Source organism: Engystomops pustulosus, chromosome 1, assembly GCF_040894005.1.
Source record: "Engystomops pustulosus chromosome 1, aEngPut4.maternal, whole genome shotgun sequence".
Lineage (NCBI taxonomy): Eukaryota > Metazoa > Chordata > Amphibia > Anura > Leptodactylidae > Engystomops > Engystomops pustulosus.
Window position 1 is genome coordinate 110,754,250 of NC_092411.1, and position 24,958 is coordinate 110,779,207.

Below are 24,958 nucleotides of genomic sequence, written 5' to 3' on the forward strand. Positions count from 1 at the left end.
TATTGATTTTATATTATATGGCGGATTGTTGTATGTATTTGTGCTTTGTAGTAGCTCGCTGTGTTTATTCTATAGTACACGGTGGGATGCTCTATGTATTTTGCATTGCTTTATTTTAACATTAAACCAATATGATTGGGTGTGGTCCTGACACTCCTTGATATGTTACATATATGGAGTGGGGGGGGGGGGCGTCTTTTTATAGTTCGCCTCAGGCAGCAGAAAGGCTAGGTGCACCCCTGCTTCTATGTCATGAATGCTGCCAGGCTAGTCACCATACACATCCAGTATGTGCACTGTGCAGTGTCCAGTGGATTTCTTTGAGAGAGAACACAAGGCATCATGGGATCCGTGAGCAAGCTAACTGGCCTCAGCTTGAGGGCATAGACAGACAGTCATAAGTCTCTGCCTACTAAGAAAGATTGTTGTCAAGCACTTTTTGTCAAAGTAGGCATTGTTCTGGTTGTTTTTAAAGGGGGAATCACATATAATAATTTGGTAAAATCATAACTTTATGCTTTAAGCCATGTCACCTTTCGTCTAAAACCATGTTTACCAACGGTAAAATCTTAGGGCATATTGTAATGGCAATCAGTGATCGGGAACCTGTTAACCCCTTAACCCCAGTGATCGGGAACCTGTTAACCCCTTAATGCATTATAATGCCATTGAGGATGTATGAGGAGTGTCACAGTTCAGAGGGGATGAACTGTCTGTGAGTCTCTTTGGAAAGAGTCTGTGGACCCGGACCCTCTGGACCACCACGGGAGGTGATGGAGCTATCCGCAACCAGGGACCGGAGTCTAAGTGGCACCTGTTCTCCGCCAGAACCCGCCGCAAAGCGCGATGGCGGGGTGCCACCAGGTCGTTCCACGGGTGCGACTAGACCCGTGTGGCAGCCAAGGTAGTACGGCAGGAAATGCAGGAAAAAGTCCAAACCTGAGATGACAGCAGGAAGCATGGAGGAACACTAGTAACGCTGGCACACAGAGGAATACTGGTGATGCTAGCACGGACTGAAGATTCCGCTGGACAGGAACGCTGGAAGCTTAAAAAGGTGGATGCTGAGCCTTCAAATCTTGAAGAGCCAGCGCGCACTCACGCTAATCAGTAAGCAGGAGCACAGCCAGGAGCGTTGGGAGGTGAGTTCTGGCCGGGGAGCAGGACAGCAGGAGCGGGGACTGCGTCAATGAGAGGGACATGGGTGTTCCCACGATCCGTGGCATGGATCGTGGGGACACCCGTAACAAGGAGGGCTCATGAGCTGCATTATGCTGGCACCCATCATGGATGTTAACCATTTCCCTGCTGCCTCCAGCTTTGCTGCCATCTTGGATCGGGTTGTAGTTTCGCTTAGCATATTTAATATTCTATGCTGTGTCCTGGGAACCTGGAACAAAATTTCGAATTTTGAGGTGATATTAACAAAAAAGTATATTTGCAACATTTTCTTGTGTGCTTTTTTTAATGGCTTTTACTGTGTTTTCCAAATCACACCATCCTTTTATTCCTTGGGTTGTTACGATCATGGAGATACCAAAGTTTTATATATTTTATTATGTTTTTTTATAGATTTTTTAAAATTTTAATCTTTTGTACAGCCATATTCTGACTCCAATAACATTTTCATATTTTATGGACCTGTGTCATTTTTTGTAAGACAGGCTGACATTTTCATTACTGTCTATTTGTGGATTGTACTAACTTTTGATCACATTTTTTTTAAATTTTTATGTGTTGGAAAAAAAAGTGGCAATTCAGACAATTGGACAGTAATTTCCGTCACTGGGTTGCCCAACGGGAATAATTAATTTTAAATTTTTTTCCATTCAAGAAAAACTTTATTAAAACATCAGATATAAATACAACATCATCGGCATGACAAAGACATTGTGACAGTATAGCGCCTTGTAGGGCATTGTGGAACCGAAGCCAAACATAAATATTGAAGTAGGCATGGTACCAAACTATGGTAGAACATTACAACGATTTGTAAAGTCATTTATAAAACTTATAAAACCTAGGGTAAACAAGGGTCAAAGAAGAGGGAGAGAAATAGAAGAGGGGGTAGGGAGGAGAATGGAGGACAGGATAATGTAGGAAGGGGAAGGGGGAGGCAGCAGGAGGCACGGGGTTAGGTGTGTCGATTCTGTCAGTCACTCAGTCTTGGAGTGCCCGGTATTCAGGGGAGGAAAGGAATGATTGCCAGTGTAACCAGGTATTGGAAAGCCGGGTACGGTCTGTGGGGGATTGTGCTATGAGTTCCTCCATTCTGTGTGTTGCGGATACTTCTGATAACCACTCAGATATGGTGGGGGGGGAATCGGATCGCCATCTTCTTGGAATGACTGTCTTAGCCGCTTGAAGTAGGTGGCGGGTGAGGGACTTCTTATATTTGTGTGTCGGCATATCAAACATGAATAAGAGAGTCGCTTCAGGGGTGCTTGGTATTACAGTGCCGGTAATGCTGTGGATGCAGGCAATAACCGTGGTCCAGAAGTTGTTGAGTTTTGGACAGGACCACCAAATGTGGGTCATGGTGCCACTCCCTGACCCGCATCGCCAGCAGACATCGGGGACCTCTGGGTACCATAGATGCAGCTGAACGGGCACTCTGTACCACCTGGAGAGGATCTTGTAACTGGTCTCCTGGTGTCTGGTGGCGATAGCAGACCTCTGAGTGAGGCAGAAGCACCTCAACCATTGGGATTGGGAGAAGCGTTTTCCCAATTCAGTCTCCCACGCAGCGCAGAATGGGGGAAGCGAGGATGAGCGTGTGGCAATTAGTAGTTTGTAAATAAAGGAGATGGCATGGGGTGTTGGGTTAGTGTTGAGGCACGCCTGCTCAAAGTCAGATAGGGTGCGTGACAAATTATTGTGGCTCTTAATGGAGTCGTAAAAGTGTTTAAGTTGGTTGTATTGGAGGTGGTGTGTGGGGGTGAGATGTTCGTTAGGTAGTAAGAACCGTAAGGGCTGGAGGGTGGAACCGGCTAGCACTTGAGGGAACCTGATCGGTTTGTTGCGGGGATGGCCTAAGAAAGGGTTCTTGGATTGCCCCGGTGGGAATGCAGGGTTGTCTATGATTGGGAGCAGGGGTCCCTTCAGGTCTATCAGGGAGAGGTTCGTCCCCACTCTTCGCAAGGTTCGGATAGTGTGTGCTGTGGTAAAGGAGAGGTGGATGGGGTCTCGAGAGGTGGACGTCCACAGGAGGGTTGTGAGGTCCTTGGGCGAGATTTCCTGGGCTATTCTTACCCAAGTTTTAGAGGATTTGGCATGAAAAAAGTCCAGAACCCGAGAGTATGCTGCTGACAAGTAGTAAAGGCGACAATCAGGTAACCCTATGCCCCCCATGTCCTTGGGGCATGTCAAGGTTTCTCTCCTGAGCCTTGGGCGACTGTTGGACCAGAGGAAGGACCCAAAGCATTTTCTGACCTTTTTCCAGAAGATGAGTGGTATGAATATTGGTATAGTTTGTACAAGATAGAGCAGGCGTGGCAGTAGGGTCATCTTGAGGATGTTAAGTCGACCAAACCAGGAAAATTCTTTCTTTTTCCAGGAGGTTAGGTCCTTCTCAAATTTAGTTAGCAGAGGGGTAAAGTTGTCTGTAAACAACTTTGATAGGTCTGTGCGGATTCTGATCCCTAAGTATTTAATGCCACCCGGTGGCCAGACGAAGGGGAATCCTAACATCAAGGGGGGTAGGTCGGCGGGGGGGAGTGAGATGTTAAGAGCTTCAGATTTGGTCATATTAACTTTGAAATTTGACCACTTGCCGAACTTGTCCAGCTCAGCCATCAGAGCAGGGAGGGAGGAATGAGGATCCGTTAAATAAACCAATAAATCGTCCGCAAAGGCCGAACACTTATGTTCCGTCCCAGCGATCCGAATTCCCCTAATGTCAGGGTTGTTACGAATCGCCGCCAGGAGATGCTCCATTACCAGGACGTACAGGAGTGGGGAGAGGGGGCATCCTTGGCGAGTGCCGTTGTGGATGAGAAATGGGTCAGAGAGACTGCCATTGATTTTTAATCTAGCTGAGGGGTTCTGATAGAGGGAAAGGATTTTGGACCTAAGGTTCGGGCCTATGCCTATATTAGAAAGGGTCTGTTTGAGAGAGGGCCAGGAGATTCTGTCAAAGGCCTTTTCGGCGTCTAGGGATAGTATCATTGCAGGTATCTGGTGTGACTGGGCATAGTGCATGATGTCCAACGTTTTTAAGGTATTGTCTCGCCCCTCTCTGCCTGGCACAAATCCAACCTGATCCCTGTTAATGAGGGTTGGTAGTAGTGGGTTGAGTCTATTGGCCAGAAGCTTCGCGAAGATTTTAAGGTCTACGTTAAGAAGGGAGATGGGGCGGTAGTTGGAGCACAGTTGAGGGTCTTTGCCTGGTTTGGGAATGATGGCAATATGAGCAGATGTGGACTGTGCCGGGAATGGGGAGTCTGAGTCGACCGTGTTGAAAACCTGGGACAGGATAGGGTTCAATTCTTTTGAGAAATGTTTAAAGAATTTACCCGTAAATCCGTCCGGGCCTGGGCTTTTGCCTCCCGGGAGGTTTTTGATCACCTGTGCAAGTTCCGATGGGGTAAATGGCTCCTCCAGTTCAGATATGCAGCTAGCTGAGAGGGGATTAAAAGGTGACTGAGGGTGTGTGGCGGTAATACAAGGGGCAGGGTCCTGAGGTGTGACTGGGAGGTTGTACAAGGATTTGTAGAAGGAGAGAAAAGTGTCTGAAATCTCTGGGGTAGTGTGCACTACCTTATTCTGGGAGGACTTAATGTTGGGGATAAAGGATTGCGCTATGCGGTGCCTCAGGGCTCTAGCGAGCATGCGCCCACATTTATTGCCGTACTCGTAGAATTTACTACGACACACCTGAATCATCCCTCCATAGGCTTTCTCTAAGAGGCGCTTGACCTCCAACCTAGCTGCCTGCAGGTCGCGCAGAATCGGGGCGGATAGGGCCTGTTTATGTTGCAGTTCCAAAGAGGTAACCCGCTCCAAAGCCCTTCGGAGCATATGTGCTTTTTCTCGTTTAATACGAGCGCCGTGTTTGATAAAAACTTGCCGTATGGATCCCTTAAGGGTCTCCCACCTTAGCAATGCAGGAGTAGGGTCCTGTTCGTGATCAGAGGTGAAATGGGCAATGGTACGGGTGACCTCATCGGTGCAAAGAGGATCTAAGAGCAAGGACTCATTGAGTCTCCACGCCCATTCTTTCCTATTAAGGAACGGGAGCTTGAGTGAGCAGAAGACAGGGGCATGGTCAGATAAGACAATGTTCCCCACAGAGGAGGACAATAGCCACTGGAGGGCTTTGTGTTGAACAAGGATATAGTCCAATCTACTGTATACTACGTGAGGGGCAGAAAAGAAGCTGTAGTCTTTGTCTGAAGGATGCTGTAGTCTCCATGCGTCACAGAGTTGGAGATGCAGTAGGGAGCGTTTAAGCTTCTTTAGGGTTGAATAAGGTATACTTGATCTGCCTGTTGAATTGTCCAAAGTGGGGTCAAGAGTCAGGTTAAGGTCGCCCCCCAGGATTAGTGTACCTTTGACGAGAGGAGTGACATTGTCCAGGAGTTGTGTGAGAAAGGGGACTTGATTTTGGTTAGGGACGTAAGCGTTAAGGACTGAGAATGGGTGGCCACCAATGTCTATGTTAAGGAGGATATACCTGCCGTTGGGGTCGGTGGTGCAGTCTACTATCGTGTGCGTGAGGGATTTGTGTAGGGCGATCGCTACCCCGCTAGAGCGTGACCGTGGGTTGTTAGCGTAGAACCATGTGGTGTAGTGTTTGTGTTTAATCCTAGGGGCATGATTGGTTTTGAAATGGGTCTCTTGTATGCATAGGATCTGGGTTCTGTGTTTATGGAAGTGGTGGAGTACCTTAGAGCGCTTAGATGGGGAGTTCAGTCCCTGGGCGTTGAAAGAAGCGATCTTCAGTTCTGCCATCTTGAGAAGGTGGGTGTATCGATGCAAGGGTCTTGTCGTGCAGCTGCCACCGGGGAGTTGTCAAGGGGTAGGGGGTGGAGGTAAGGGAAGAAGGGGAGTTGGGAAGTGTAGGGATTAGATAGGGGAAGGATAACAAAACGAAAAAGTTAGTAAGTACAAGGAAGAAAGGTAAACCAGCAGCCCCTATAATCGGGGCCGCAGCGGAAACTAAAAGCCGAAGCTAATAAGGGAGTCGGTCTAACTACCAGTTTCGGCCGATGTCCCTAAACCTATTGGGTGTGTGTAGCGGCATAGTCGCAGAGCCACTACCGACACCCCAGCACATGACTAAGGTTTGGGGGGAATCACCATAAGGGGAGGGCTAACCCATTGGTCTGACTAAGCAGGGGTATTATCAACAGACCAGGATAGGGCTGATCCAGTGAGGGGGCATCAATGTTGCGGAGTCAGGGGGCTCTCAGGGAGAAGACTGTGGATGGGGGGAGCTCCTCGGTCCTCCACTGCTGTTGGACATTTGGCGTTTCCGGGGGCCCTTCTCACGGGGGCCCAGTGGAGTGAGATTGGCAGAGGAGGCTAGTGAGGGCGGTGTTGATGGAGGGAGATATGTGGGCCATTGGCCTAAGGATACCGCTGGTAGACGCAGTGAGTGAAGAAATGGTTTTAGATCATCCGGGGACCGGAGGGTTACATCTTTTCCCCCAGAGCGGACATGCAGGGCAAACGGGAAGCCCCATCTATAGGGCAGGTTGTGTTCTCTCAGTAGATCCAACAGTGGTCGCACAGCAGCTCGTTGTGCCAGAGTAAACCGGGAAAGGTCTGGGAGGATCTTGATCGGGGTTCCCTGGAAAAGAACTTGTTTTTGATTTCTCAGTTTTAACAAGATCTGTTCTTTGAGGGAGTAGAAGTGGATGCGGCACACCACATCTCGCGGATTCCGTGCATGCGGATCTGGAGGACGGAGGGCTCGGTGAGCTCTATCAATTTCTATGAATGTAGTTGGGGGTCTGCCCAGGATTCCGTTGAGGATTTCAGTAATGGTGGAAAACAAAGATCCGGGCTGGATAGACTCAGGCAGGCCTTTGATACGCAGGTTGTTGCGTCTGCTTCTGTTCTCTATATCGTCCATATGCTGTTGCAATGCATGTAGTTGTAGGTGGTGCTGTTGTATCGTATCCTGTAGGGTTTCTAAGCTCAGAGTAGTAGAGGATTGTGCCTGATCCAGGTCATCTACCCGCGCCGACAATGAAGTAACATCGGAGCGCAGGCTTGCAAATTCCTGTCGGCATTCGGTTAGGATCTGAGTAGCAAATTGTGACATATCCTCTTTAGTAGGCAAAGAGGAAAGTAAGGCCTTGATGTCCTGGACTGTGGGGATTCTGTCTTCCTGGAGGGGTAGTGGGGAGGCTCCTGCTGTGGAGACATGGGATAGCTGGCTCCCTTGACTCATTTGGCTGGGCACATATGCTTGGGACTGTGGGTCAGGGCCAGTCATCAGTATCCCAGGGGTCCCTGCTGGGGTTGAGGTTATGGGGTCAGGAGGGGTGAGTGTCTGGCCTCCCTGGGAGGAACAGGGGTCCCCCATAGTACTCACTGCGCCCCTGATGTCCTGGGTAGCTGGAGATGACAGGATCAGCTGGGCAGGTTGTGGCTCTGAGGAGCGTGATGGCGCCGATGTAGGCAGTGGCGCAGCACGCTCGGCCTCCGCTGCTTTATCCTGCTGTGGTCGCGGGGAGCCGCGCGCCAGTTGTGCCGGGTGCCGTGGCTGAGATGGCGGGGTGACCGCCGCGGCTTTCGTTACCGCCGAGCGGCGAGGTGAGGAGGTGGCCGCGGGCTCAGGTGCCGACGGTCGGGTGCGGGGGCGGCCATCTTGGGACCGCGTGGCGACTGCTGGCTGGGACATCAGCGGCGGTTTACCCCCGAAGAAGTGGCCGATAGTGGTCTTGGCGGGTGTCACAGAGGCAGGTGAGGCTGGCGAGGTCTTCTTCAGACCTTTCCCCATTTCTGGTGAGCCTGGGGTAGTGTAATAGTGCTGGGGCACGGAGGAGCTCAGCAATGTTGTGTCCTCACTCTTCCATTGCTAGGCCACGCCCCCATTAATTTTAAATTTTAAAAGATTGGACATTTTGGGACATGGTGATGCCTAACATGTTTATGTTTTATTTGGTTTTTTTTTGGTTTTTATAAAATTTTTATATCTTTTTTACTATTTTACTGTATTTTAAACTCTCAAGTTTCTTTGACCCTAGAGGTTTGATCATTCATACCATATGCAACATTACTGTATTGCAGTATATTGTCATTTTGCTTGTGATCTGTAATGGCTCACATTTTGAAAGATTTAAGAGCATCCAAGACCTATCCAAGGGGTAAGTTCTGGATTGCCAGGGTTCTCTGACATAAGGGGAATTACGGCTGTTAACACTGATAGTTAACTGAAGTCAATAAATCATTAAGCTCTTTCAATGTATGTTCATATCAGATTCATGTAGTTGCCAGGTGCCTCAAGTCCAGCTACAATCCTGCAATATAAATGTGTTTTTCACAGTCTTGCTGCAACTTACAATGTATAGAAATGCATAGTCACATAGCTTTCATCTGCCATCTAACCATATCTGCAGTTTTGTATGGTCAAAGTAGATAATGGATTCACTTTAAAACACATGCATTCTAAAAAAAATATTAACTAGTAAGGTGGAAAGCACAGATGTAGTTTTTGAAGGAAGGCTCAGAACACCCAAGATAAACTGGTGCTTAAATGCCCCAAAATGTTATAAGCTTCATAATTCTGTTGTTTTCATACACATACGATGCCCATAATATATACAATAAAGATTAACATTGTTGAATTGTCTATCTGCAACTGGAAAGGATTTCATAAAACTGACTTGGTTGCTATATATATATAAAAACAAGTATAGAAAAATAATTTAACCCATCCAGGGGAGTCTGTTTACAAAACTATATGTGGACTTGTTATCTGCGAGGCACTGTCAGAGAATGGCTTACAGGCCCCCAACTTTTATGGCAACGATTGGTGACCTCTTATGATATCACAGGGGTTGCTGATTGTCAGGTTATCTGCTGGCAGTGTTTGCAGCAGTTACAGACAGGTGGCCGCTGTATGATACAAAAAACTCTCAGGACTCCTGTTTATTTTTACTTTTTTAAATATTTTAAAATGTATGTTAGTTAAATTTTATTCACACCTTTAAATAGTCTCGGATTGTGGAATCTATATATTCGTATACTGTCAGCGTCAGACTACCATGATTGGGGGAAAATCCTCTGGGTGGCTCAGGCTTTAACATATTATAATGGGGCCAAACGATCTAACAGAAGAGAAACCCATTTGGAACTGAATGGAGCAATCATATGGTCCATATATTATGGATTATTACATTTATTGATAACACATCCTACATAGGGATTTTCTATATAGAGGGTGGGTCCCAAGAGCAACATCAACAATAGACTCATTATATCTGAGTCCGATAATGTATACTGTTGTTTAGATTAACCGATACTGAAATATTTTGATGTGTGAATAAGTACTTGTATATAGAGCTTAATTAATTCTTATTAATTGATGTATAAATGTAAAATATTAAATAAAAGGGCTTGTCTGGGAATACATTTTTTTTTATAAATGGCTAGGGGTCTGTTAAATTACTATACTATACTATACTGTACTCATCTCCTCCAGCACTTACGCTGCATTACCACCCAGCACTGATATTCTCTGATGGTATATGTAGGCCAGAGGTACTATCCCAACCACAGCTGAAACTCATGCAGTAGCAGGCACACAGCTAAGGTCGGGAACCACCGGCCTCCATATACAGAGATCTGGTGGTTCTGAGGGTGGGAATACAGAAGGAGGTGAGTATCAGAAGTTTAATGTTTTCACACCTCCCCTAGCCATTTAGAATTTATTTAAGCCCCTTTAGGGGATAAAAGAGGGGTCTAGAGAGCCATGAGATCCATATTAAGCAAGAGGATGTGCACCTTCTAATAGTTTACACAAATCAAATCTATTTTATTTATTAAGTGTAAGCAATCAGTATCAGACTGGGATTCCTTAGGTCCTCTTTTTGATAAATTGATTTTTAGAGATTACCCTACATCAACCTCTTCAGAAGATTGGGTGCCCTGTAGCCTGGGCCTCTTGGGACTATTATTGTATTGGAGCCTGGGCTCATTTGAGGATCCACTAGTGCTATGGTTGCCCAATCTGACCTTTTAAGCGGCTCATACCATTATCCATAAATGTTAGATTGTTGATTAGTCATTTCACAAAATGGTAATTTGCTCTGAAAAATGCATGTCAAAACCTGTTACTCTCTTTGTCATATCTTGATGATAGGATATTTTGTATTCATTTTTGATTTGTATTCATTTTTGTATTGTACACAGATACATTTAAATATAAAGAAATTGAACTGATTGTTTTGGCTCCTATATGGATAGTCATTAGCTGAAAGTAACTCATACCTTGAGATCCCTAAAGGATTATGATACACAGGTGAATTCTATGGAGTCTTCTCTGCTTGCAATGGGACTTTGTAACATGAAAACCATATTGCCTATTGCATATTGCCACTATAATTGCTTTCAAACAGAAATTTGAGAATCTGTTATGCTGCCAAGCTTCCAAAAAAGACAACCCATTGGAAAAAATGTACTACACTCTTATTATTTTGCACAAGGAACCAGACATAGCTTGTGATTTTTTTTTTCAACCTGAGGTTTCCCATCCAATATGTGACTGCTTTAAACCATTGTATATATATAAGCTTTTCGTATAATTTTTCTTTATTGACAGGTGCCATCTGAGAGAGTGGCAGGTGTGCTTCTGAAATGGTGGGAAAAGTTCCGAAATACAAACATTCTTTTGACTATGGCAATGGAATGTTTTAAAAGTATGCCTTTTGTAAGGTGAAGGTATGAATAAAAATATGTTCTCATCAGGTCTTGCAAATGGTGGTCATCAAAGGGAATGTTTAACCAGTTTTCACCATGTAAATCTTGAGTAGCCTGCATGTAGCCCAGATATCTGTGTAACCATACCTCCAAGCCCAGGTACGATCAAAGACTGTTAATTCAGTTATCCACAGTGTTGCTGCTACTACTAACAGCTCACACATAAGTGTAACTCAACAGCTCTCCACGGCTGCTTTGTATATCAAAAATACTAGCAGATTCGCTTTAAGGGGTTAACTATAGTTGCAATGGTAGATAAAGATTATAATAGGTTTATTTTAGAGTTCATCCATTTACTTCATATTGTGGCTAAACATTATTAGACAGGTTCTGACAAACCATAAACATACATTGTTACGGCACATGTTTTGAGTAAATTGTAAAGAATTAGTTAAAAAAAATCACTTCATGTAAACATAAGGGTTCGGCTTTAACAAAAAGGATTGGTAAAAGAGCAAGGCCTAGTGGCCAAACCGCCAACTAACTGAGATTTTGGTTTATAAATATTGCGATACTTAAAGGGATATTCCCATCTGGGCAATCACATTTAATTTAATTCATTTGCCATATGTAAACATTTCTTCGGATGTTATTAAATAAATGTTTCTGTGTGAAGATAATTTCTTATAAATGTAGCCATGTTGTCCCTTAGAAATGAGATAGCTTCCTCAGATACGACCACCTCACATTTTGGCAGCAGTGGCCAGACATGTACTATTGAGCCCTGCCTGACCACCTGGATTCAGCGTTCATTACCACAGGACGGCTGGAGGATATGCAGTAACTCCCGGACATTTCATATTCAGAAACCTTTTGTTTCTCTGTACAATCTCTCCAGCAGAGGTGGTCGTAACCAAGTACACAGTCTTATAACCATATAACTACATTTATGAGAAATTATCTTCACACAGGGACATTTTTTTAATCTAATTAAAAAAAATGTATATATATGGCAGATTAATGAAGCAGAATGCGAATGCCCAGATAAGAATATTCCTTTAAAGCCAACCGGTTTGGCTGCACACATTTACATTTTTTTCCCCATCTTAGTCCTTGGTGTGGCATAGTACCAAGAACCTGCTCTGGTTTCGAAACACAAGGACTCATACATTTTGTCTTATTCTCATTAATCTCCATACACGTTGCCAAATGGGTGAAATTCTTTTTGTACACCGACAGTTTACTTACTTATGTTTTACATTCATTCTGTACTTAACATTTTGTAGTATGGAGGGGTTGTGTTCATACACAACAAACCAACTAAGCAAACATTGCAGCAGTGCAAAGTATGAGAGGAAGTTTTCAGGTTTCGCGTGGCTGTGACAGATATTTAGAAGGGGATTGTGTTGCACTCAATCAGGGGGCGGGCCATCGGGTGATCCGACTGATTCGGACTGAGTGCAGGATTTAATATTCAAATTGTGTTGCAACCAATGCACCTGGAAAATGATGGTGAACTCCAGCGGACCTGAGCGGGGAGCGTCACATGCAGGACATCGGGCGCACGCTCATAGTGAGTAGGGGCACAATCCATGATCGTCGGACATTCGGGATCGGGGATCGGGACATGGACAGATAAGTAAATGTGCCCCATTATCTTTAAAGGAAAAAGAAAAGCATTTGCAGAAAGAAAATATTTATTTGCCATTTTCTGACACCTGTTACCTTTCACCTCGAAGAGCTGCATAAGCTTGTGGGTTGAGCTGATGTTTTAATTGATCCCATTAGTGGAACTATGCATGTTTCTGATTTTTTCATTATTTGTATTTCCATTCTAGGAAAAGAGGAGAATTTCCCATTTTTATTCATCTTTTTTTTTATTGTTTTAATTTATTAAAAAATATATTTTTATTTTACTGTTGTTTAGTTGGTAGTCTACCAAATATCACAAGGATATCACATGATATTGCCAAATAGAAGGTCTAGTAGCCTCTGATTGGTGCCTATTTGTCATGGCAACCAATTTGCCCTCCATAAATGTACCATGTGCAATATCCAGGCTACAAACATCGGGTTGTGTGTTGTTTTTTCCAGCCCAGCTCAAATGGGAGGGGTAAGCTCCACTCACCATTCACATTAAAAATGACTAAAGGATATCTACTACCAGAACCAAGCACACTGACATACAGGTGTGTGTTTTCTCTGGCAGGATCCTCTTTAGTTTACACTATTTATGCCCTTTTGTTAAGACTAAAATGCTTTAAAAATGATGCAAATAAGCCTGAGAGATTCCAGGATCCAATACAATCTCTAAAGCCTGGAGCCCCTCAAGCTCATTTGCATAATTTTACAATCCTTTTTTGTAAAAATTAGGGAAAAGGTAGCTAAAAGATGGTTTACAATCTTAGATCCTGGTGGTAGTGTACTTTGATAGCATGGTGAGACACAGCAGCCTCACTGCACTGTGACCCGCATAATAAAAGTCATTGTGGGTTTTGAGCTAGTGGCAATTTGTACGCCTAGCTCTTGGCCCAAATACATTTGTGTGCATGCAGCCTGTGCTGTAAATGATGTGACCACTTCAAAGTAAACCCTAGTTCAACGTTTGGCTACCATGCCTAACAATAGGCTTAGTAAATATTGCAAGACTTAGTACTTTGCTACTTGTTGCAGGTAACATTGCATGTTCAATGTGACAGACTCTATGTAAATTAAAAAAGGAGACACCAGGGGCAAAGTATTCATTACTGTATATGTATCCTTTAAACAAATGCTTTACATTAATCTGAAATCTCCTGCTAGGATAGTGGAAGTGGAAGCTGCCAACTACAATCTATAATAGATTGGAAGAATATAATCATACTTTTTATGGACCTTTGTCTTCCATATATTTTTGTTTGTTCTTCACTTAAAAATGTTTTCTTCAACAATATTTTTTTGCAACATTATAGATGTTACATTGTAGGTATTGCTTTAACCCACCCAACTCCGATTTATAAGTTATCATCCATGGGTTTGTTATTATACAACGTAAATGCTCATTCAATCAAGATAATAAACAATCATCATTTCTCATGAAAATCCAGGGAAACTGATGTTTAGCATTAAAAGGCAGAGATTTATTTGTAGAATCCCAATGTATGTATCCTGTACATCTCAGTGTCTAAGTTGAGATTTACTGTAGGTGTAGAGAAAATGGAACTATAGCAGAACTTTTTTATAGGCAAGTGCTTGAGAATGGAGAACATTCATGTACGCTCCACAGTTTTCTGTTTTTATCACAAGCAGTACATATTGCCTGTTCCATCTTAACTAAGCAAATAGGCACACGCTTTTGTTTTTTTTACTGCAAACGGGTGTGAAAAAGTATACATAGTAAATCAAGAGTTGAAGTTCAAACAATGTACCAAAGCAATAGCACAAATCACATCTGTACAAGTATCATTGTTTCACTTTTATAATTTGCTCGAAAACCTTGATAGAGATGTGTTACAATCATTAGTAGACCCCAAGAGATGAGATTAATTTATTTACTAATGCCTCAATTACTGAGGCTAATACTCATATACTTTTCTCTTAACTCTCAAATATATTTTACAATTACCAGTTTGAAGTCAACATACTGCATTTATTTACATTTACCTATACAAATGGTAGATTCCGTTACTGTGCTACTACATTCTTCAAATACTAACCCCCACAGAGAGGAATGCACGGCGTTACAATAGGGCCTCGCCTGTTCTCTCAAAAGTTATTCTCTACACTATGGTTAATGTGACTGTGATACAGGGTTCATCCCTGTACTGTATGTGTACTGGGGAACAACTCTCAATATCTTTGCATTGGACACATCATGCCAGTAACATATATAAGCATGCGCTGCCTCCAAGTTTAACATCACATACATTTGTAGAAATGCTGCCACATTTTTTTTTTGTCTTTACAATGTAATATAGAGAAATATAAACTTCAATCCGGAGCCCACGGATGAGAAACTATTAATAAAAAAGAAAGAACTAAGGTAGCCACCAACCGTTGAATGTGCACCATCAACATCTTTTGGTTGTGACATTGCCTACTGACTCTGTTACCAGAACAGAATACAAGCAGCAGCCCTCCTCGGAGGCTCTTATTCCTCCATAATAACATTACATGTGTTGAGCTTTCCTTATCACATCAGTCCATCTCCATACAATATAACCCACACTTTTCTCTGAGCTCTTGGCCTCCACTCATCATGTGTATTCTTTTTTTTAATCTTATATCGAACAACTTTGTAAACTGGTCAATGACAGAGATTGTCTGTTGGACATTGTATCAGATAAATTCAGCATCACATTGTGATGATTTCAGTCTTTTATAACGGATGATCCAGCTTCTAACAATGGTTTACTGTACAAAGAAAAATAATGAAGACAAGTATGGCAGCTTACTGAAAAGCAAGCGACATGTTACTTTCTACCATGGAGTATGTGGTTAAAAAGAACTAGCTACATACAAAGCAGGGCGGATATATTCTCTTCAGAATAGTATGCATTGATTGTGTTTCTTCACATTTTGTTTTAGGTAGATGGTTAAATGTCTTCCCATTGCAATGTCTTCTTACTGCCGGAAACTCTGCAAATACTCCATCCTGATGGTGGGAAATTATCTGTCATAAGTGCACATAGCCAGAAACATAGAAGTGAGCAACAGTCATTCGAAAGTCTACATGTATGTACAGCAGAAGTCGTTTACTTTGTGTCATACAATATTTTCCCTTTTTTTCATCCACATCAAAGGCAGGAATACAAGAAGGCATTGTTAGATGTGGTGGACAGACATGCGAGCCTGCTGATTAACAGATACGGTTTTAAGGCCTTTGTCTATGTATGCTGAGTTACATAAAGGCAGAAGCACGGAGTAGGAAAGACAGTGAGAGACAACCAAACATAGACAAAAGAAGAAAGGAAGAAGTAAAAGAAGAGATAGGCTCAGGATAAAAAGATACAACTTGGTTAATGTATTGTTATTTATAGTGTGTTTTGTACAGATGGAGAAGTTTGTGTTGCTTGCCCTTTGATAGCTTCTCAGCATCTTTGTTAATAATACTGTCAGAGGTTATAACACATTTCATGGAGTTCAGCGGCCGTTCACCACATTCATTCATCCAGCCCATACAGGAAACACCGTCAACGTCTAGCCAAGAATGTCAAGGTAAACGGGGGATGCCTTGGACAAGTTCTGAAGGAGGCTGTGGATTTCTTTGATGTTCAGCCTCATGTGAGGCTCTCTCTGCCAGCAGCCTAGCATTAGATCGTAGACTTCCTTCGGACAAGTGCGAGGTCGTTGCAAGACTCGGCCTTGAGTTATACACTCAATCACCTGCAAAAGTAAAGAATAAAATATTAAGATCACTCTTACCATAAGTTTTGAATAATGAAACAAAGGGGGGTGAACACACTAGATATATCAGGAGGCTCTGGCTTCTTGATTTATCAGGCGGGTGGCTGCCTGGCATAGAATTGCCCTATAGCCTCTGCCTGAAAAGGTGTAGGGTATAGATAGTGGGCAGTTTGTCCCCCTTACAGCACCTCCCTGCCAAGTTAGCATGGTGCGACTGGAAAGTGGCGATTCCCCCTCTGCCCCCGGGAATGGCCCCCATCACATCATTTCATGCCCACTTGGCAAGGATTTTACATAAGGAGGAAAAACAGTAGGAAACAACCAATCAAAGAGAAAAGCAGAAATGGAGAAATGAAAAAAGAAGAGACAGGCTCAGGATTAAAAGATTGACAAGGAGGTGACAAATTGGGGAAAATGGCCAAGAATTTCAATTATTTTAGGGCTTGTAAGGGAGCAAACTGGTGTGCCTTGATGAGACTAGTAACTGTCTGTGGTGGGTATATGAATGATGAACCTGATGTAAAGAGACCACTTGTATATGAATTTGGGGGTAAACGATGTTTCTGAAAATCCCCTTTCACAAAGCAACATTAGGGAATAAATATATAATAACATATATATTATAAATACGTAATAGATTTTTTTGAGCAGATGATACAGTTAAAAAAGGTGAAAACATGTAGACTATACCTAAAATGCATAGTTTTGTAAATTCTATTGATGTCAACGGAGAATTGTCTAATTTCCTCAAAGCCATATACGCATGCAATTTTTTCTGTTTCCAAAAATCTTCATTGGTTAAACACTATATTAAATCATTTGGCTACATCAGCAGTAAAGTCACACATCTCACTAAGTGGATGTGATATTGTGAAATTTCGTCAATCAGCGGTAGAATAAGATCTGCCACAAATATGTGCAGAAATATACCTCTATGGCAATATTTACACGACCGTATGGGGGGCGTATATATACGGCCGACGTATATATACACCGTATTTACGTCCGCCGTAGATGGCAATGGGCGCACAGCACCGTACAGGAGCAGTACGGTGCAGCACACGTCCTGTAGCTGGGAGTAAGATAGGATATGTCCTATCTTTCTCTGGAATATGGCGCAGATACATAAAATATTCCTACAAACCTCATTATTTGATAGTTGGTACCATGGTTGCTTTCCATAAGTGAAAATCTCCCATAACACCACTCCTAGACTCCAGACATCGCTTTCTGTTGTGAATTTTCTATACATGATACTCTCAGGAGGCATCCAACGGATAGGCAGCATAGTATGTCCTCCAACCTAAAGACAAATGAGGATATGTTACACCAATATTTATATTGTACCAATAGAAATGATTTTAAAAAAATAGTTAAAAAGCTGAAGTGACTCAAAAAGTGACTTCACCTGTAACTTTCTATACCAATATCCACAGTTTTGAGGAGAATACCCTTGAGCTGATTATTATTGTGCATCATTCTTATTTTTCATACTGCATAGGCATAAAGGTTGCAATATTTCAATGGATGCATGGAAGATTCAACCACAAGGACAGACTGTATAGAATATTAGATGCTCACCATGTACTATTCAAAAAAGCAACAACATAAACTAAATGTGCTATTGTATGCCCATCTGGTATTATTATTCTTTATTTTGAATATTATGGAGTTATATATTTCTTTATTAATATTATCAAACTCCAGTTATTTTTCAGACAATTTCTGCTTCTTCTCTTTTTGTATTTCTTCTTTGTATTATATCTTTACATATTTATGTGTTTATTTAATTGTTATATGTACTGCATACTGTGATAAATCTGAAGCAACCCTGTTAGACTGTATAGAGTGAAATTGTCATGGCAAAAACTGCTCAGTGGTGACTGGCCATAGTAAAAGCGACAGCTGTGATATGAAAAAAGGACCCACGTGTTTTTTTTTTCTTTGTAAGATTTGCTGCTACTGCATAAAGCAGTAGATTAGTTACTTTCATGTCTTCTGCATGTAATCTACTGTAAATATGTCCCATCTGGATCCAGTCAAAGTCATGCTATTAGAAGTCATGCTATCACGTTATTAGAGTTTCTTAGCAAATGCAAAAATAATTGATTTTGATGTAATATTTTATATAGGAAGAATCAATTAGAGATTAGTAATTATATCAGTTATTCAAAGGTCTTCATAACAGATGACTTTTTACAGTTTTCTCCAATTGGTGTCACATTTAATTTAAAAGATGCTATGGATTGTGAGTTTTATAAGTTTCTAAAATGTATAGTCACATAAGGACTAAAACACTTAGCAGAGCATTAGCCCAGGCTCTGACTTCTGTCATACACAATAGTGAGGCTAAGAAGTAACCTAACACATGGCAGGACATCTGATACTCTTATGAGCCATAGACCTTCCTGAGTCTGACATATTCTATATAAATTGTACGTTATTATAATTTTGGCTCCATTCTGACATAAACAAGATTCTATTTATTTACAGGACTTCCTTTGGATCCAAGACCGAATATATAACTGCACACTTTGTATATATGAACATTTAACCTCTTTTTAAAGTTATGTTCTTGCAGTCATTGCAATTTATTTATATGTATGGAGTAAATATAGTGATTTTATATGTTTTTTGGTTTTTATTTATTATTAAAAAAGGCATAGTCCTGACTTTTGGACTGCTTTTTGGCAATATTTCAGTTCTTTTGCCTAAGGCAAAATAAGTAAGCAATTCCATTTATCCTTATAGTTAACTTTTTTCCTTTGATTTCAATGGCTTTTTCATGTTATATAGAGTTATTATGTATTCTTAGTTTAAGGATGGCTGCGTCTGTATCACATGTTCAGAGTTGTCAATGTACCAAAATTATCTCAATTGAAAATTGCATGTTAAATTCTAAAGTCCCAGTGTTTAATGTGTTCATTTATAGACGTATAAACATCCCTTTAAGAAAAACCCACAAAGATAATAATGTTGGATAATGTGGTAAGCCACACAGTACAATTAATTATGTTTCTTGTGATTCAACACATAATAACAGTTGACTTAAAAACATAAATATTGTAATTGAAACCATTAGAAATGACAGTAGGAAGACAGTGAAAGTCAGTTAATGTGCCTAAAAGCCCAAGACACTCAATACACATCACCTTGGCCATCCATCACAGCTTTCTTTATTGATACTGCTTCCTGTTATGTCTCCATCATCTGCTCAATAAAGCTTAACTCACTTCAATACATTACTGTGACAGACAACTTTACAAAAAAAACACACCACAAGATTCCCCTGCGGATCACATCATTAATGGTCTGGTTGTAGAATGGCCAGAACCGCAACAGTTACAAATTCATAAATATTTTGTGGTTTTCTAATCCGTTATATTCCTAAAGAAACAGCTCAGAGGGTAACCACAAAATAGGGAATAAATAAATAGTATTATATAAGTATTACAAGCACTAGTATTTAGTGACGCAACTTGAAGCTGCTGGGTCCTAATGCAACATCTGTCCTAATCTATAATGTAATAATCTCTAAAGTTCTATTTTTTATGTCTTGGGAAAGACATAAATCTCAAGGACAGAGACAACTGCACCCTTGTCATACCCTAAAATTATGTCCCCACCAGCATCCTCTATACTATTCTCATTGACCAATTGTTATAGAAATTTCAAACATTAGATGGATTTATGAGTAACTGTCCCTGGTTTATCATGATAGTGGATTTCCTTTAATCACTTTTCCTCGCACTGTTTAAGTGTACATCCACACAACATGACCTCAGCAGCACAAAACTAAGAAATATAAGTCCTGAGTGGCACCACTGGAGCACAGCACAAGCAAAAGGGTTCATATATCTTGTCTTGCTATTTTAAAGGAAATCTACCAGCAGGATCCAGTATTGTAAACCAAGCAAACTGACATGCAGGTGTATGCTCCCTCTGGCAGGATCCACTTTTCTTTAGCTTCTTGTGCCCTTGTTTTAAGGAATAAAGGGTTTTAAAAACTATGCAAATGGGCCTAAAGAACTTATTTGCATAAATGTATAACCCTTTTTGTGAAAAAAAAAACCAGGAAATAAGAAGCTTACAGAAGAGCAGATCCTGCCAGAGGAGGCCAGTACACCAGTATGTGCTTGGTTTACAATCTTTGATCCTGGTGGTAGATGTCCCTTAACTATTTCCCACAATTAAAGATCTTTTTTATAAGTTGGACAACCCCTTTTAGACAATTTATAAGGGACTGGAATATATTAGGTCACTTTTTGAGTTTATTGTAGGGCAGCCATGATGGTTTTGTCACACTTTAGGTCTTGACTAATAAATTATCAAGTATAGTTAATGTGGGCAATCTTTTTCATAGTAACTTGGCTAATGACATTATGTCAACTTCCTCACAGAAGAACAGGATTAAAGGTATCCCAAAAGGCCATGAGTAACCACCATTCACTATGAAAATATGCAATAGCCACACGGGACTTTATTGCATTAATTCATTACGAAAAAAATGAGATCATGACATGTAGCCTACTCTCAACATCTTGATCTCTCTATGGTTATGGATTTACACAGATTTGGAGGGGGGCGCTGAGTCTACCCTGTCAGCTTAAAAGTCACTTGTGATGCTTTTCTCTTCATGTGCATCAAATCTTAACTTACTTATAGTAATTTAGCTATTTAGATAATCTAATGTACAATAATTATTTTAATTTATTAGTGTTAATAACGATATAATTGTTTAGAATTTTACACAGTTGTGTGCCTAATTATTAACCCACGGCTAATACAATTCCCTGTGTGTTAAAATAGTATTATAGAAATAGCATTCATATATTCAAATATAGAAACCACACTGTCATAGGAAATACAAGGAACATAGAGCCATATTGATAGCACATACAAAACAGTCATTTGGCAGCTACTTTTTAAAGAGTTTTAACTTTAATAACATAATACTATTATGAATAGTGTTACGCAAGAAAGTACAGTTGAAACATTTAAGAATTTTAGAGAATTAGAAAATCTGCATTACAGACTGTACCGTCAGTAAATTATCCACAAGAGGGCACTAAAGGGAAAAGATTGCACAGATCACACTGCAAAAAAAAATATACTGTATAGTCAGGTAAATTTAGCTTTTCGTCCTTAAATATTGACAGATTAAACCTTCTCCACTCACTCACTGACTCTCACACACCTTTTCCCAAAAATAATCTGTGAATAGTTTGATTGAAGGTCATGATTTACAGCACATTGGTCTGATTGTGTCTGTACTGAATGTCCACTGAATTTAACAGGGTCTTAAAATTTTCTTTCAAAATCAACATTGCAAACCTCACATAAAAAGTTCTATACTGTTTTTTTTTTTTACCATTTATGTAAACTAAGGATTTTCCTGACAAAATATTTTCTGAATATAGGAAATTAAATCCATTGGGGCAGATTAACTTACCTGGTCCTGTCGCGATCCCGTGGTGCGTTGTCCGACGAGGTTTCGGGTCTCCCGCGATTCACTAAGCTCGTATGCCCGAGTTCCTGCATCCGTCCCTTCTGCACCGAGGTCCGCCAGAGTTCACCTGCCTCTTCCCGGTGCTTGTAAATGCGTGTGTTGCGACACAATTCTAAATGTTAAATTCTGTGGTTTGTCCGAATACGTCGGGCTGTCTGATGGCCACGCCCCCCCCCCAATTCTGTTGCGTGCAAGCCGGCGTCGATGCGCCAAAATCTGATCATGTGTACCAAAATCCCAGGGCAATTTGGCGTTAAACGGAAATCGCCAGGAAACCCAACGAAAATGCGTCCGATGAACCCTTAGTAAATAAGCCCCATTATGTCCACTAAATTTTACACCTTATAGTTGCTAGCTGTAGCAATGATGTGCCAATGTACCCACCTGACCAGTGACTGGCTGCAACAGTCATGTAGCACATAGCAGCACACTGCATTTGCTACATTCCAGCTGCCCTTTTCAATACAATTGAAAAAAACAACAAGTAGTTAATACTGTGTCAAAGCAAAGATTGATACAATATTGGGGCTAATAATCCAAAGGCAAAATATGTCCTTTGGGGAGTAAATCTGGGAGAGTCCCTTGTTGAGAAGGACCTGGGGGTACTAGTAGATCATAAATTGAATAACAGCATGCAATGTCAGATCTAGTAGGATCTTGTCATGTATCAAAAGTGGTATGGACTCTCGTGATAGGGATGTAATATTACCACTATACAAGGCATTGGTTCGGCCACACCTGGAATATGCGGTCCAGTTCTGGGCACCGGTCCATAAAAAGGATGCCCTGGAGCTGGAGAGGGTTCATCGTAGAGCCACAAAAATGATAAGGCGTATAAAGGGTCTTAGTTATGAGGAAAGATTAAAACAACTAGATTTATTTAGTCTGGACAAGAGACGATTACGAGGGGACATGATTAATTTATATAAATACATGAATGGTCCATACAAAAAATATGGTGGAAAGTTGTTTCAGATTAAATCAAATCAAAAGATGAGGGGGCACCATCTCCGTCTGGAGAAAACAACTTACATCTGGAGAAAACATAATTCTTATGTTATATAGAATTGTTTCCCCCAAATCCCTTCCTCGTCCAATCCCTTCCCTTCCTTGGTTGAACTTGATGGACATGTGTCTTTCTTCAACCATATAAACTATGATACTATGAATGTAACTGCTCTTTTCCCTGTAAATGTAACTCTAGTGGAAGGATATTTCAGGATAAGAGTTAATGTCTATGTAAGCATTTACTAATGCCAAACCACAGCTTTTACCCACAATTTATTACATGTCAAATGTGAAATGTGTTGACTTCTAATCTCGATGGGACTGACAAAAAGTTACCAGACTCCAGCAACATTTGCAATGCTGGTTCAATAACCCGCCATAAATAGCAGAGAGCATTGTGGTCAGTGATTTTCTATTAGTAAAGATCATTTATTGCATTTTGCATGTCTGACTATATTTGGATACATATGCAGGTGGTCCTCGACTTCAGAACACCCAACTTACAAAAGACGCCAAGTTACATAGTTACAAACGGACCTCTGGATATTGGTAATTTATTGTACTTTAGCCCTAGGCTACAATAATCAGCTATAACGGTTATCAAAGGCTCTGCAATTAAGCTTTATTGTTAATCCTGGTTCTTATGACAACCCAAAATTTTTAAAATCCAGTTGTCACAGAGATCAAAATAATTTTGGCTGGGGTTACAATTATAAAATATACAGTTCCGACTTACATACAAATTCAACTTCAGAACAAACCTACAGAACCTATCTTGTACGTAACCCGGGTACTACTTGTAAAGATGAAGGCAGAAAACGAAACAAAGGTATTAAAGTATACATATTTATTTTGCAGATATGTTAACAACCATGTCTTTGTTAACATAGATATATTTTGTGCAATGGTTTAGTATTTCTAAGGCCACATTTTCTCTCCCTACATTTATGTTTAAAAATACTCCTGCAAAAATTTGGGGGCATCTCTTCTTATTCATATCAGATCCTTTACTCCTTAATGGTGTGCACTGTAATAGTATGGTGTATTGTCATGAAGGCTGTATTAGAGAGAGCTCACACAGGTCAAGTGTCTACTGTATTTAACCTTTTAAGTGTTCAAACCTGATGGCAGCACTCAACAAAGGTGGTGATAGGATGATGACAAGAGGATGGAAATTTGTTTTGATAACAGCCTGGCGCCAAGAAGTGATCCCTATTACACCCTGGCTGATCAGTATGATAAGACCCATAGAGTAAAAAAAAAAAAAAGCAAAGTAAAAAAAAAAGGTATTTTTTTTTTAAATAAGTAAACAAAAAACTAAAAATACTTATATACAAATATATTATAAAAAAAACTAAAACACCTTAACTATTCCTGTATCCCAAAAAGCCTTATCTATCAAAATATAAAAATTGATATATTTACCCCTTAATGACTTGTAATAGTATGTCATAAGTCCGTTTAGGGAGTAACCCCCACCTATTTGCCCCTGTACAACTCCTCCCTCCCCCAGTGATGTCAGCTTAACACAGGGAGAGCTCCGTCTCTCTGTAAGTGAAGGAGCAGGAGGGAGGAGTTGTACAGGAGCACAAAGGTGGTGGTTAAGAGCCGAGGAGTGATTGGACAGCGCAGACAAGTCACATGTTATTTTAAAATTCAGCCAAACTAGTCACATAAAATATAGGGGTGATCAAATTAAGTTTTGGGGCCAAAATGTCAGAAAATAGATTTTTGCAATATTCACATGTGGGTTGGTAAACAAGCATATTTATAATGTCAAGTAGAAGTCTACCCAATTTGTGAAATTTGACATACATCACGCCAAAATCACAAATATTGTTGCACATCAATTTCCCCAGCAGGTGGCATAAAGAGTAACATTTCAGAAAAGAAATGTTAGGAAATAATAAACCAATTTTATTGTGCCACATCATGCAAAATTTGTTAAATCTGGTGTATCGCAACTTAGAAATAAGCAAGCTCAATTTAAAGAATTTTGTCTGCTTAAATCTCTCATTATGCTTTTTGTGTGACGTGGTTTGACCTTACATCCCCATTCAATTATAACTATTTGGTAATAACAGAAAAAAAAAAGATACCAGCGGCGAGTTGCAGGTCCCACGTACAATCCAGATTCCAAACATACAAGACCTATGGAGACATAACTTGGTAGTCTCTAGTCCA

General features: G+C 40.9%; 1 protein-coding gene across 4 annotated transcripts in view; it reads right to left on the bottom strand.

Annotated features, from left to right (window-relative positions):
• Nucleotides 1-13,969: 13,969 nt before the first annotated feature.
• The window catches only part of NTRK2 (neurotrophic receptor tyrosine kinase 2), a 145,324-nt gene continuing 134,335 nt past the window's right edge, over nt 13,970-24,958 (bottom strand). For all 4 annotated transcript variants that reach the window (XM_072150869.1, XM_072150868.1, XM_072150870.1 and 1 more), the window contains 2 exons: nt 17,402-17,560; nt 13,970-16,236 (listed from right to left, as the gene is read on the bottom strand). In XM_072150869.1, the coding sequence (XP_072006970.1) occupies nt 16,051-16,236; nt 17,402-17,560 (345 nt within the window). In that variant the 3' untranslated portion in view covers nt 13,970-16,050. The remainder of the gene's footprint in view (nt 16,237-17,401; nt 17,561-24,958) is intronic.